Here is a 14,489-nt window from a genome sequence, read left to right as displayed (position 1 = left end):
AGGCACCTTTTGTTTTAGGGCTCCTTTGTTATGAATGCAGGCAAGCAAACAAATTATACCTGACTCCTGAGTGTCTGCAAGTTTGACTTTTAAAACCTGTTTCTGAAATGGAGCTGTACCCATCTATTGTCTTTTTGCAAACCTTGTCCCCAACCCTTCCACAATCAGGCATGGGCAAAGATGCATCAAAATGTATTTTAAAATAAGATACCAAATACCTTAATTTTAAGTGTATCCAAATAAACTACAAAATACAGCAGGCACACCATGTATCAAAATAAACTACTGTATTTTTGTATTTTAAAAATACTAAAAATACTTTTACAAGGGAGCGTGAAATTACTTCGCAAACCTTCCATCGGCCTATTTGATCTATCCCTTCACCAGTACACTGACTCAGTTGATTTAAGTAGACAATGTTTGATAGCAACAGCTTTTCTCTGCCTAACGAGTCATGTGTAAATCTGACATATGCAACCAGTTAACGGATCAAATATTCAAATATCCCTGTGATCACCCAGATGAAGGTTAGTTTTAAAGTAACCAACAGTTTGCTAATGACTCATAATTGTATCCTAATTTAGTTACTTGGTGTTTTGTAATGAAGGGCCTACTTTGCATCAGCAACACTGACTCAATGACAAACAAGTCATTCATAAGAAGACAACTGATGGCACCTTTATTCATAGCAACTAGTTTCTAAGAAATTAATCATTTGATTGTTAATCATAAATATAATAATAAATTATGTGTCAGGCAGTCATTCATGCAATGGTATGCAAAATCATGATCCTATTAAACCGCTACTTCAATTAGGGTACAATCATTTAGCAATTAATTATTTATCAATCATTGGACACCTATTTGAAAGTTGAAAACAAACATTTTAGCACTTTTTGTAAACAATTATTAAATCAATATGATTTTAATGTAGCCAGAAACGTAATCAGAAAGTAGCAACAGAATTGTCAAGGAGTATTAACCCAACTCCAACCACTGAATCTATTGAGAGCCTATAGGTATACAGGACACTTACACATTAATAGTGTAGTAAGAACATTTACTTTAACTCCAATAGAGAATATTACAGACCAGGTATTCCAAAACAGTTCAAAAGTTCTACCAAAAACAGTCAAACTTACAGTGAGGGGAAAAAAGTATTTGATCCCCTGCTGATTTTGTACGTTTGCCCACTGACAAAGAAATTATCAGTCTATAATTTTAATGGTAGGTGAATTTTAACAGTGAGAGACAGAATAACAACAAAAAAATCCAGAAAAACGCATTTCAAAAAAGTTATAAATTGATTTGCATGTTAATGAGGGAAATAAGTATTTGATCCCCTATCAATCAGCAAGATTTCTGGCTCCCAGGTGTCTTTTATACAGGTAATGAGCTGAGATTAGGAGCACTCTCTTAAAGGGAGTGCTCCTAATCTCAGCTCGTTACCTGTATAAAAGACACCTGTCCACAGAAGCAATCAATCAATCAGATTCCAAACTCTCCACCATGGCCAAGACCAAAGAGCTGCCCAAGGATGTCAGGGACAAGATTGTAGATCTACACAAGGCTGGAATGGGCTACAAGACCATCGCCAAGCAGCTTGGTGAGAAGGTGACAACAGTTGGTGCGATTATTCGCAAATGGAAGAAACGCAAAATAACTGTCAGTCTCCCTCGGTCTGGGGCTCCATGCAATATCTCACCTCATGGAGTTTCAATGATCATGAGAACGGTGAGGAATCAGCCCAGAACTACACGGGAGGATCTTGTTAATGATCTCAAGGCAGCTGGGACCATAGTCACCAAGAAAACAATTGGTAACACACTACGCCGTGAAGGACTGAAATCCTGCAGCGCCCGCAAGGTCCCCCTGCTCAAGAAAGCACATGTACAGGCCCGTCTGAAGTTTGGCAATGAACATCTGAATGATTCAGAGGAGAACTGGGTGAAAGTGTTGTGGTCAGATGAGACCAAAATCGAGCTCTTTGGCATCAACTCAACTCGTCGTGTTTGGAAGAGGAGGAATGATCCCAAGAACACCATCCCCACCGTCAAACATGGAGGTGGAAACATTATGCTTTGGGGGTGTTTTTCTGCTAAGGGGACAGGACAACTGCACCACATCAAAGGGACGATGGACGGGGCCATGTACCGTCAAATCTTGGGTGAGAACCTCCTTCCCTCAGCCAGGGCATTGAAAATGGGTCGTGGATGGGTATTCCAGCATGACAATGACCCAAAACACACAGCCAAGGCAACAAAGGAGTGGCTCAAGAAGAAGCACATTAAGGTCCTGGAGTGGCCTAGCCAGTCTCCAGACCTTTATCCCATAGAAAAACTGTGGAGGGAGCTGAAGGTTCTAGTTGGCAAACGTCAGCCTCGAAACCTTAATGACTTGTAGAGGATCTGCAAAGAGGAGTGGGACAAAATCCCTCCTGAGATGTGTGCAAACCTGGTGGACAACTACAAGAAACGTCTGACCTCTGTGATTGCCAACAAGGGTTTTGCCACCAAGTACTAAGTCGAAGGGGTCAAATACTTATTTCCCTCATTAACGTGCAAATCAATGTATAACGTTTTTGAAATGCGTTTTTCTGGATTTTTTTGTTGTTATTCTGTCTCTCACTGTTAAAATACACCTACCATTAAAATGATAGACTGATCATTTCTTTGTCAGTGGGCAAACGTACAAAATCAGCAGGGGATCAAATACATTTTCCCTCACTGTATGTGTGAGTGTGGGTGAGAGAGTAAGTGTGTGATTGAGTGAGTGTGTGGGTGTGTGTGAGAGAGGGAGTGTATTGAATGAGTGAGTGCCCCCTGTGACCTGCATTGCAGAGGTCTCTTTTTCTCACTTTAACCTTCTTCTTTGGGTATGGATGAATTTTATGTTCTGATCTGAACAAGTCTGGGCAAATTACTGAGTATGCACCAATCAGAGGCAGCATTTTTATGATGTCATCATGTAGACTTCTCACAAAGTATTTTAAAGTATTTGTAAACTACAAAATACATAACACTAAAGTATTTTGATACAAAATATGAAGACATTTTCATCAACCCTATCAAATACTGCCCATCCCTGTCCACAATTATGTTAATACAGAGTCCAGTGTGCCTTTAGGAATATTTTTTTCCTCCTCATTACCCAAATGTTATTTGAGTTGTAGGATTGCCCTTTAAATTGATTTAAATGGAGTTGAAAATCATTTCCAGCTTATTTCTGAAACCACAACATTGCTGGGGAAATTGTTCCCAGTCACCCTATCGCTCTTTGTGAACAAGCGTCTCCTGTTACCATTTCAGTTAATTTTGTATGTTCTTGAATTAATGCTGCCAGTAACTGATTGTTAGTGAGAGAGGTTTTCCAATTTGCCCAGGATAAGCTTTGTGTTTGTCTTTAAACATAACTGAAATACTGTTTATTACTTTTAGTATTTTACATTACAGAAGAATACAAAAATACAAAATTGTAATACTTTTGATTACAATTTGATAAAATCAATTTCTAAAATCATTTAAAACTTTTTAAGTGATTTTAACCAAAATACCAAAGTGGATTCAAAAGAAAATGCATTAAAGCAATCAAAATGTGCTAAAATGGTAAACTGCCAAAAGAATAAACAACAATTGATCTAAACAGTCTAATACATTGAAATTAGCCGGAAATGCATCAGATATAAACACAAAAACAAATCAATCTGATGCATTTAAAGAAAATAAGAACGGTCAATGTATTAGACAAAAAACAAAAACAAACCACCAAATTATTAAAACAAGAATCAAGTGTCTTTAAAAACAATTAATTCCATTAAAAACAATTAAAATATTTGTTTTAGTCATTTATCAATAAGAGAATAAAAGTTCTTGGACTCGGGCTCCAGTAGGGGGAGTATCCGTCCCCGGGGGTGGGGTGCCCCAGATCTTGGATATGCCAGTTCTTAAAGGCTTCCTCCCTGCCCCTCTGGTGGATCTCCAGATTGATATGGTATCTCACTAGGACCATGCCCCTCCGTGCAATGACTTTCGGGTCCAGCTTCTGCTCGTTGAAAAGACAGATGTTCCGTCCCTCCCACAGGGCCTGTAGCCCCGTGCAGACGACACGCCACCAGCACCTTAGGATTGATGTTTTTAGGCCCCTGACTGGTCCATACAGGACCTGCTGGGTGGTCGTCCGTGCAGGAACAGCGAACCTGTGGAGGAATGGAGAAAACGGGAGACAGACCCTGCAAGCGGAGGGGCAGTCCTTAAAAATATGAGCCTCGGTCTCCCTTCCCAGGCAGCCCTTGTAGGGGCATTTGTCAAACAGGGCCAAACCGGTTCTGTACATGAACACTCGGGTGGGGAGACACTGACTCACAGCCATCCAGTAGACATCTTTCTGCGTATTTGTTAGGCAAACGTGCGTAGCGTTAGCCCAGATATTCTGCCAGGTTTCGGGAGGGAAATCTTCTATTCTGCTGGTCTCCTGGGTAGATAACTGAAAGGGATTGTCTTATGTCTGCTTGCAGCCCAGGGATGTGACAAACTTCACTGTGGGAGGGTTTGCACCCATGAGTCCTCGTATCAGCAGCCCCATGCACCCAGGGGGAGGAGGTGGGTACAGATTCAATTAAAATGCTAAAAGACTTGGAACATGTAGCACAATACACCATTTATTTTAAATTGACTGCAAAGCTGTGCAGAGGTTTTATTTCTTTCTTTCTTGCAAATCCCGATTAAAACATGCAAAACTGTTAAATCAGTGTTGTACTTCCCATATACATTTACAGACAATTTCTGGACAAAGTGGAGAAGCTTCATAGCACCAAATTCTGAAAAGAAATAAGATCTTAGTGGAGGGTTATAATGGAAAAAATATATAAACATATCTGACCTCAATAATGTTTTTTCTTAAGAATTGACTTGGGTATATTGGATTTCCAATCAAACCTGACTTTTTAAAAAAATGACTCTGTGCAGCTGTATTCAGTTCTAAGCAGCGTAGCTGTTCCTGTGGATCCGAAACTGATTGCAAACTTTAATTTCTCTTTAAAATACTGAAAATTTTTGTTTTTAAAATAAATGATTCCCTTGATCTTCATGTAATCTAAACAGTGTTCTCTGATTTACAGGACAGCAACAGAGGGGTGGGGGGGGGGGAGGAGGAGGAGGAGGAGGAGGAGGAGGAGGCGGCGGTGGTGGCGGCATGGGGCGGGGAAGAGGCAGAAGAGACAACGACCTGATTGGTCAGACAGTCCGCATATCACAGGGACCTTACAAGGGTAAGTGTGGCCTAAATTCCTGTGTGTTTGTGTTTTAAGCAGATTTGTAATATGGTGAGTTACATATAACCTCTACCCAGTTATGTAAGCTGCAAGTAACTGGAGTTCTAAATGCTGAAGTGCATCATACACAGACAACGACAATTAAACTAGAAATGTGTTGGAATAGGACAAAAGAAAATATTCTAAACAACCTTTTTGGAAATAAAGAGAACAAATTAATAAATTGAAACATTGTAAATAAAAAGGGGTAGGGCAATAATGGGGATAATTAATGACTGTAAATAAAGGCACTTGGATTATGTCCAAGAACTTTGTAGCAAGCATGCAGGTCCACAGTTATGTTTTTTATTGTTAATATCTGGCATAAATACCCATTATGATACATAATTGTGAGTCGTTTTCTCCCATCTTGCCAGCAGTTAAAGTGGATTGGTACGTGTCTGTATGCATACAGTTTAAAAAAGAGGGGAAAGGTGGGGCTCTGTGCTCTGTCAAAACAGAGAGGTTCCTGGCTAAGGTTCCTGTACCATGTAATGATGTTAAATGACCGCGCACTCCCAATCAGGGATTTATATAACATTTCTAAGATATTCCGGCTCACCCCAAAGTTATTCAGTCTTTTAAGTGGATGGCGGCGTTTCCTACATTTCTTTAAAAAAATATATATATAGTCTGAATTCTCGAAAAAGCTTAATCTTTTATCCAGGAATGTGTCTAGATATTTAAGTCTGTGTACAGTTTCTACAGGTTGGCCAATAATCATCACTGAATGTACCACAAGTTCTTGTTTAGCTCAAATTACTATCTCTTTTGTTTTCCCCTAATTTATTTCTAATGCACTTTCTTGGCACCATGTTTGTAATGCCTTAGCATGGTTCACGTACTCCCTTTCAATTACTGCATCTCCCGTTCTTAAAAGGCCAACTAGGACCATGTCATCGGCGCATTTCTATAAGTTCTGGCATTGAACTTGGATAATAAATTCATTTGTGAACACAAAAAATAAAACCAGTGATAAAACAGCCCTGTTGGGAACCTGTATTTATGATGAGCTGCTCAGACGCATTCCCATTAATACAACTCTCTGTAACCGATTTGAGAGAAAAACCCTTATCTAAAGAATAATGCCATTGTTGACGCCAATATCATATAACCTTTACAAAAAATTGTGCAACTTCATTGTATTAAAAGCTTAACTAAAATCTAAAAAAAACAAAAAAAAAACTGTTAAAATTGCATTGTCTGTTTGTTTGGGCATTATCTCCTGGACATGTGGAACCAAACGTAAACTTTTATTTTTTGCTTCTTTCTTTTCAGTAAATATGTATAACATATATTAAAAAAATATCGCATGTGTTTTTATTAATTAATTTCTCACTTTAACTATATATATATGCGTGTGTGTGTGTGTTTGTGTCATATATATATATATACAGTGGGGGGAAAAAAGTATTTGATCCCCTGCTGATTTTGTACGTTTGCCCACTGACAAAGAAATGATCAGTCTATAATTTTAATGGTAGGTGTATTTTAGCAGTGAGAGACAGAATAACAACAACAAAATCCAGAAAAACGTATTTCAAAAAAGTTATAAATTGATTTGCATGTTAATGAGGGAAATAAGTATTTGACCCCTTCGACTTAGTACTTGGTGGCAAAACCCTTGTTGGCAATCACAGAGGTCAGACGTTTCTTGTAGTTGGCCACCAGGTTTGCACACATCTCAGGAGGGATTTTGTCTCCCTCCTCTTTTTAGATACTCTCCAAGTCATTAAGGTTTCAAGGCTTACGTTTGCCAACTCGAACCTTCAGCTCCCTCCACAGATTTTCTATGGGATTAAGGTCTGGAGACTGGCTAGGCCACTCCAGGACCTTAATGTGCTTCTTCTTGAGCCACTCCTTTGTTGCCTTGGCTGTGTGTTTTGGGTCATTGTCATGCTGGAATACCCATCCACGACCCATTTTCAATGCCCTGGCTGAGGGAAGGAGGTTCTCACCCAAGATTTGACGGTACATGGCCCCGTCCATCGTCCCTTTCATGCGGTGGAGTTGTCCTGTCCCCTTAGCAGAAAAACACCCCCAAAGCATAATGTTTCCACCTCCATGTTTGACGGTGGGGATGGTGTTCTTGGGGTCATTCCTCCTTCTCCAAACACGGCGAGTTGAGTTGATGCCAAAGAGCTTGATTTTGGTCTCATCTGACCACAACACTTTCACCCAGTTCTCCTCTGAATCATTCAGATGTTCAAAATCAGAAGGGGATCAAATACTTTTTTGCCCCTCACTGTGTGTATATATACAGTGAGGGGAAAAAAGTATTTTGTATGTTTGCCCACTGATAAAGAAATGATCAGTCTATAATTTTAATGGTAGGTGTATTTTAACAGTGAGAGACAGAATAACAACAAAAAAATCCAGAAAAACGCATTTCAAAAAAGTTATACATTGATTTGCATGTTAATGAGGGAAATAAGTATTTGATCCCCTATCAATCAGCAAGATTTCTGGCTCCCAAGTGTCTTTTATACAGGTAACGAGCTGAGATTAGGAGCACTCTCTTAAAGGGAGTGCTCCTAATCTCAGCTCGTTACCTGTATAAAAGACACCTGTCCACAGAAGCAATCAATCAATCAGATTCCAAACTCTCCACCATGGCCAAGACCAAAGAGCTGCCCAAGGATGTCAGGGACAAGATTGTAGATCTACACAAGGCTGGAATGGGCTACAAGACCATCGCCAAGCAGCTTGGTGAGAAGGTGACAACAGTTGGTGCGATTATTCGCAAATGGAAGAAACGCAAAATAACTGTCAGTCTCCCTCGGTCTGAGGCTCCATGCAAGATCTCACCTCGTGGTGTTTCACTGATCATGAGAACGGTGAGGAATCAGCCCAGAACTACACGGGAGGATCTTGTTAATGATCTCAAGGCAGCTGGGACCATAGTCACCAAGAAAACAACTGGTAACACACTACGCCGTGAAGGACTGAAATCCTGCAGCGCCCGCAAGGTCCCCCTGCTCAAGAAAGTACATGTACAGGTCCGTCTGAAGTTTGCCAACATCTGAATGATTAAGAGGAGAACTAGGTGAAAGTGTTGTGGTCAGATGAGACCAAAATCGAGCTCTTTGGCATCAACTCAACTCGCCGTGTTTGGAGAAGGAGGAATGCTGCCTATGACCCCAAGAACACCATCCCCACCGTCAAATATGGAGGTGGAAACATTATGCTTTGGGGACAGGACAACTGCACCGCATCAAAGGGACGATGGACGGGGCCATATACTGTCAAATCTTGGGTGAGAACCTCCTTCCCTCAGCCAGAGCATTGAAAATGGGTCGTGGATGGGTATTCCAGCATGACAATGACCCAAAACACACAGCCAAGGCAACAAAGGAGTGGCTCAAGAAGAAGCACATTAAGGTCCTGGAGTGGCCTAGCCAGTCTCCAGACCTTAATCCCATAGAAAATCTGTGGAGGGAGCTGAAGGTTCTAGTTGGCAAACGTCAGCCTCGAAACCTTAATGACTTGGAGAGGATCTGCAAAGAGGAGTGGGACAAAATCCCTCCTGAGATGTGTGCAAACCTGGTGGCCAACTACAAGAAAAGTCTGACCTCTGTGATTGCCAACAAGGGTTTTGCCACCAAGTCCTAAGTCAAGGGGGTCAAATACTTATTTCACTCATTAACATGCAAATCAAATCAGTCAAATCAGTCTCTCACTGTTAAAATACACCTACCATTAAAATTATAGACTGATAATTTCTTTGTCAGTGGGCAAACGTACAAAATCAGCAGGGGATCAAATACTTTTTTCCCTCACTATATAATACACACATTTATTTGTTTGTTTGTTTGTTTGTTTGTTTGTATGTATTGCTGTTAATTGTAGTGATTGAACTAATGGTTAATTGCGATATAAACAATGCATTAATGAAGTATAATGTTGGTTTGATTTAAAGCGTATTTCCACATTTTGTGCTTTTTATTTATTTAGAGTTCACATTGTATCGAATCTTAGACTGCTAACAGAATTTCTGGTATCTTGTTTTCAATTCAGTGTAGTTCACCATACATTGAATGTGATTTGTTTGCATCTTTGGAAAGCAAATTAATAATACATAATTCATACAAAATTTAAATATAAAAGCCTTGCCTATTTGCCTATTTCTACAATGAAGCAATGTTCCAGGCTCTTCTTACCCTGCATGAGTCCACAATATCTTTTTATTTGTTAATGTTTAATACAATCGCTGGTCTCCAATTGACGCCGGGCCTTCTTGCAGTTATTTAGAATAAACGCTGTGTGCGTTTAATTGTTTTACAGTATATTAAAAATACTAAACAAATATCATAACTTGATCAATCTGGTGTTGCCATACACCTTCTACTTAATCATCTTGACCTTGCTTTAAGGGATATTCAAGACCATTGTTGTTTTTTATACGCATCTCCTGATATGTGCCTTTCAGCATCTTTGACCTGGAGTTCTTTTGAAAGCTCCTTGTTGCTCATGGTTAAGTCTTTGTTTTGAAATGCACTACCCAGCAGAGGGAACCTACAATCTATCTCAATCTGCAACTGCTCAATCTATCCTGAAACCATGTGAAGCACTACAATTTAACACCGGTGGAGGCCACTTAACTAGGTGTATGACTTTGAAGGCAATTTGTTTCCACCTAAGATCATTGAGATAATCTTCATTATTTTTCCAACTGCTGCTGCTGCTGCCGCCTCTCCTCATTTTGTAAACACATCTACAAGTTTTTCAGCCATCAGAATGACATTCTACACTTTTTGCACTATATCTGAAAATGGTTATTACTACTTTTGGTTCCGATTGCTATTCCTGATTCTCTTGGGGTACCCAAGGACCACAAAACATTCAACAAATAATAACTCTTGATAGGTTATTTTTAGCACACTACTTCCAATTATTATTAGGAAACCATAGATTTATTTTGACCTTCACAGATCCAGATATTGCAGGTTGGTTACGTTAGATTGTGTCCTCAGATATTGAACATCTCATTACTCCTTCCATGCTTTTATAGGCAATATTAATATGGAACATTGATAGGAACTCATGTATGTAGTTTTCAAAAATACTATCCATTTTCCCATCTGAACAATGCATCATGGGATATCGCAAAAATGAAAAAAAACGCTTTACGGGTAACAGAAACATTAAAGGTCACTATAGAACACATATAGGGAACCATATGTCCTCTATCCAGGCTTGACCTTGAACCTAACCTCTGACCTCTGCTTCAAGGTCAAATGTTTAATTTTTATTTATTTAAATTTTGCAATGTAGGGTTACAGATTGTTACAAATGGCATTAGTCAACAAATACCATGTGATAAAGGCCCAAATGTTTTCTTGTGAAAATGATTGAACTTTGACCTTTATTTTAGGGTTTAAAGGTCAGTCATGTTTTTGTGCCTTATACGTTTCAGATTACATTTAGTACATGTATAGGAAGCCATTGTTCTATTTGAAAATATGCTTGATTTTGACCTTTGACCTCCTGTTTAAGGTCATATGCAACATTTTACCACTGCTCTATAATGCCTAACAGAGAGGGGATAGACCCATGGTGTATTTAGAACACATAAGAAACTATATATGTGGTCTCAAAATATGATGCTAAATTTGACCTTTGACCTGTATTTCAAGGTCAAACTCAAACTTGATTATTAAGAAGAAAAAAAAAACCTACATACTTTCTCCTAGAAGCAAGGTTCAAATCTGCAATTACTTCAGATTTGTGAAGAACATCTTAAGCTTACTAATAGTCCAAGCTCCTGGATCTTGACCTTTAACCTCTCCTTAAAGGTCAGTCAATGCTTAATATTGTGTATTGCCCTAAAGAGTTGCTGTACAACTCAAATAGGAACTCATGTGGTCTCTTCACACACGTCCTGCAGTGTGACCTTTGACCTTTCCACTCAATGTGAGAACAATCTCATAACTCCTTAAATAGTGCAGTCAGGCTTATACTTACTATGGAATACATATAGGAACCCATGTATGATCTATATGAGAGATGAGTGTCCTTTCTGATGACCTTTGACCTTCCTGTAAGGTCCTGTAAATTAGGCTGGACCTAATTTAGTTTTAACTGTGGCTGGACCCTTCCATTTAGGAACTAGTTTAGCCATGAACCCAGTCCCAGCATCGGAAATAGGATGTGTTTGTACCCAGACCTTATCACCAGTTTTAAAGTTGACCTGTCTATGGTTTAGAGTGTAATATTTTACCTGTTTTGTTTGTGCTTTGGCGATGTAAGAGAATTCCATATGCTTGGTTTTTCAGTCAATCAAAATAAATAGTTGAACTGAAAACTCATAGGTCAATTGGTTTCTCTTTTAAGATTATTTTTAGAGGGAAGATGCAGTCAATTCACAGATTTGCAATAATCATTTCTTTGTGACAAAACTAGAAAACCAAAATTATTTAATTATATTACTGAACATTAGTAATATTAAGCTTCTGCTGGATTACAGCAAGGATAGGATATTACCCCTATTCTCCTCTTTTCCTCACAGGCAGCTTAGGTCAGTCTGGTCAGGTCGGCAGCGGGTGTATCTATCTTCTCTCTTCTTCTTGTCTCTGTTTTCTCTTTATTATAAGGTTTCTCTTTAACCAATCATATTTTGCCAACATCACACAATATTTCAATATGGCAGTAAGAAACCTAACTGTGTGGCCTCTTTGAGGTGTTTGGCCTTGTACTCTTATCTCTAGTTTAAGTGCTAGCAGGGCCCCTCGGAATCTCAGGAACTAGGCAAAAAGAGGGAGATGTCGGTTTTCCTGTATCAAACCAGACAGCAAGATATTTCCCATCGAAAAATGTATTCTAACAAATAATATCTTACAGCGTCATTTCTTCTCACTTCCTCGAACAATGTTTCCTGTCTCTCCAAAAGAGTGTATGAGTAAAGTCAGGACTTTAGCTAGAAGTCTCTCTAGTGGACCTTTAAGGAGACAGCTGGTATATTGAACTCCTCTGTCTGAAACTAGATATTTGGATGTACCCCACCTAGTGAAAATCTCATTGGTTAGCATGGAAGCTTTTTTGGGTGTTTTTGCATCTCGTAGGGGAAATAACTCGACCCATTTAGTGAAATAGTCCACCACGACCATCAAGTACTGGTTCCGTTGTTTACTTTTGTGGAAAGGGTCCCATCAAATCCACTCCCAACATCTCTCCAGGCACTGTCCCAGGAGTGGATTGTAACATCCCAGCAGGTTTAAGCCAGGTGCAGGTGGGCTTATTCTGTTGACACACCAGACAACCTTTGGTGTGCTCCCACACGTCTTGAGGCACTTGTGGCCAGTAGGCTACATCAAGAATTCGCAGGAGTGTCTTCAGCCTCCCAAGGTGTCCAGAGGATTATTATGATAGTAGTGCAGAAATGGTTTTCGGAGCACAGCTGGTACAAACAATTGAAAACAGAAACCGCCATTTGTCCCAGGTACCTGTCGATAAAGAATACCCTGCTCCAGCAAGTAATTGATGTGGTGGGGTTGAACTATATGACTTGCTTAACTGTGCTATAAGGGCCTGTCTCTTGATCTTGACCCTGGAATTTCATTATGTCAGGCCAGTCTGCAGGTAATGCTGGGGTCACACTACACGATTTTAAGCCCGATTTGGCCCTCACGACAGATCGGCACTGATTGTCACGACAGGCAGCGTGGTCGGGGCGCCTCCCCGATGCTGATGGTCGTGTAGTGTGAGACGGGCTGCGATGAGATCGCTTGCCCTCCGATCCGATCGTAAGCTTGTAGCCCCATTTTATTTAAACGTGTTTAATATTTACGACTCGATCGGCGCCGATCGTGGAGAGTGACGTGATCAGCAGCCAATGAGAGCCGAGCTGACTGAAGAAGAGAAAAGAATCGGCAAGAATAAATGTGACAAGAATACGATTGTCATACGTATTTATTAAAATACACAGACGAACATAAGTGCAAAACAAAGTGCAAAAATACAGTTAAGTAAACGGCACCAAACATTACAAATTCAATTTAACTAAAACATAGCAATTCAAAATATAATACATTTTACAAATTCCAATTTACAATGTACACAGGCAAGTACAGTAAGTGAGGTCCTACATCCTGGATGGTAAAAGCTAAGTGCTGTCAAGATGTAGAGTCACAGTCAAGGGCTACGGGAAAGGGAGCATGGAGGAAAACAAATTGAAGACAAAAGAAGCATAATAAAACTGAAGTGCTATCTAGCAGGGATAAAATGACTAAATTACAAGTACTGTCGGAAAAGATGCATCTTGAGTGCCGGATTGAGGTCAAGGACTCTGCTGTTTTGACTTCAGTTGGCAGGTCGTTCCACCATTTAGGGGCCAGGGATAAGAAGGAGCGAGTTCTGGAGGAAGGAGAGTGGAGAGGAGGTAGAGTTAGTCTTCTGGCACTGGAGGAGCACAGTGGTCTGTAGGGAATGTATGTAGAGATGAGTGCCTGAAGGTAACTTGGTGCAGTGTGGTCGAGACAGCGGTAGGTGAGGGTCAATGTCTTGAACTGAATGCGTGCCGGTATCAGGAGCCAGTAGAGGGACCGGAGCAGTGGAGTAGCGTGTGCAAATCGTGGCAGAGAGAATACCAAACGAGCTGCAGAGTTCAGGATGAGCTGGAGCGGCGGGTAGTAGTTGCAGGCAGGCCGGCCAGGAGGGAGTTGCAGTAGTCCAGGCGGTAGAGGACCAGTGACTGGATGAGCAGCTGAAGAATCTACAGGTGCTTCTCAGCGTGGTGATGTGCTGGGTGTAGGAGAGCGCAGGATTGAGGGTGACTCCTAGATTTTTAGCGGAAGAAGAAGGAGAGAGTGTGGTGGATTCCAAGGGGATCGAGATGGGGAAGTTAGCAGAAGGTGAGGAAGAGTGGGGGGGAAAAACAAGAGATTGTGGTGGTGCGAGTGCATCCAGGCGGAAATAGCAGACAAGCAGGAAGAGATCCGAGAGGGGATTAGAGGGTCAGAAGAGGGAAAAGACAGGAAGATCTGGGCATCATCAGCGTAGAAGTGGTAGGAGAAACCATGGGAAGCGATGAGGGGGCCCAGGGAGCGAGTGTAGCGAGAGAATAGGAGCGGGCCCAGGACGGAGCCATGGGGAACGCCTGTGAGTAGAGGTTGGGGGGTGGATGAGGAGCCTCGCCATGTCACTTGGTAGGACCGGTCGCTGAAGTAGGAGGAGAACCAGGTGA

The 14,489-nt window shown here is 40.7% G+C and overlaps 1 protein-coding gene across 1 annotated transcript in view; it reads left to right on the top strand.

Moving 5' to 3' along the window:
* The window catches only part of supt5h (SPT5 homolog, DSIF elongation factor subunit), a 67,930-nt gene that overhangs the window by 34,913 nt on the left and 18,528 nt on the right, over window positions 1-14,489 (top strand). Inside the window, exons 21-23 of the mRNA XM_066703878.1 lie at window positions 4,514-4,598; window positions 5,117-5,131; window positions 5,165-5,266. Of these exons, the coding sequence (XP_066559975.1) occupies window positions 4,514-4,598; window positions 5,117-5,131; window positions 5,165-5,266 (202 nt within the window). The remainder of the gene's footprint in view (window positions 1-4,513; window positions 4,599-5,116; window positions 5,132-5,164; window positions 5,267-14,489) is intronic.

This window comes from Amia ocellicauda, chromosome 5 (genome assembly GCF_036373705.1).
Source record: "Amia ocellicauda isolate fAmiCal2 chromosome 5, fAmiCal2.hap1, whole genome shotgun sequence".
Taxonomy (NCBI): Eukaryota; Metazoa; Chordata; class Actinopteri; order Amiiformes; family Amiidae; genus Amia; species Amia ocellicauda.
This window is presented reverse-complemented; position numbering and strand designations above follow the sequence as displayed.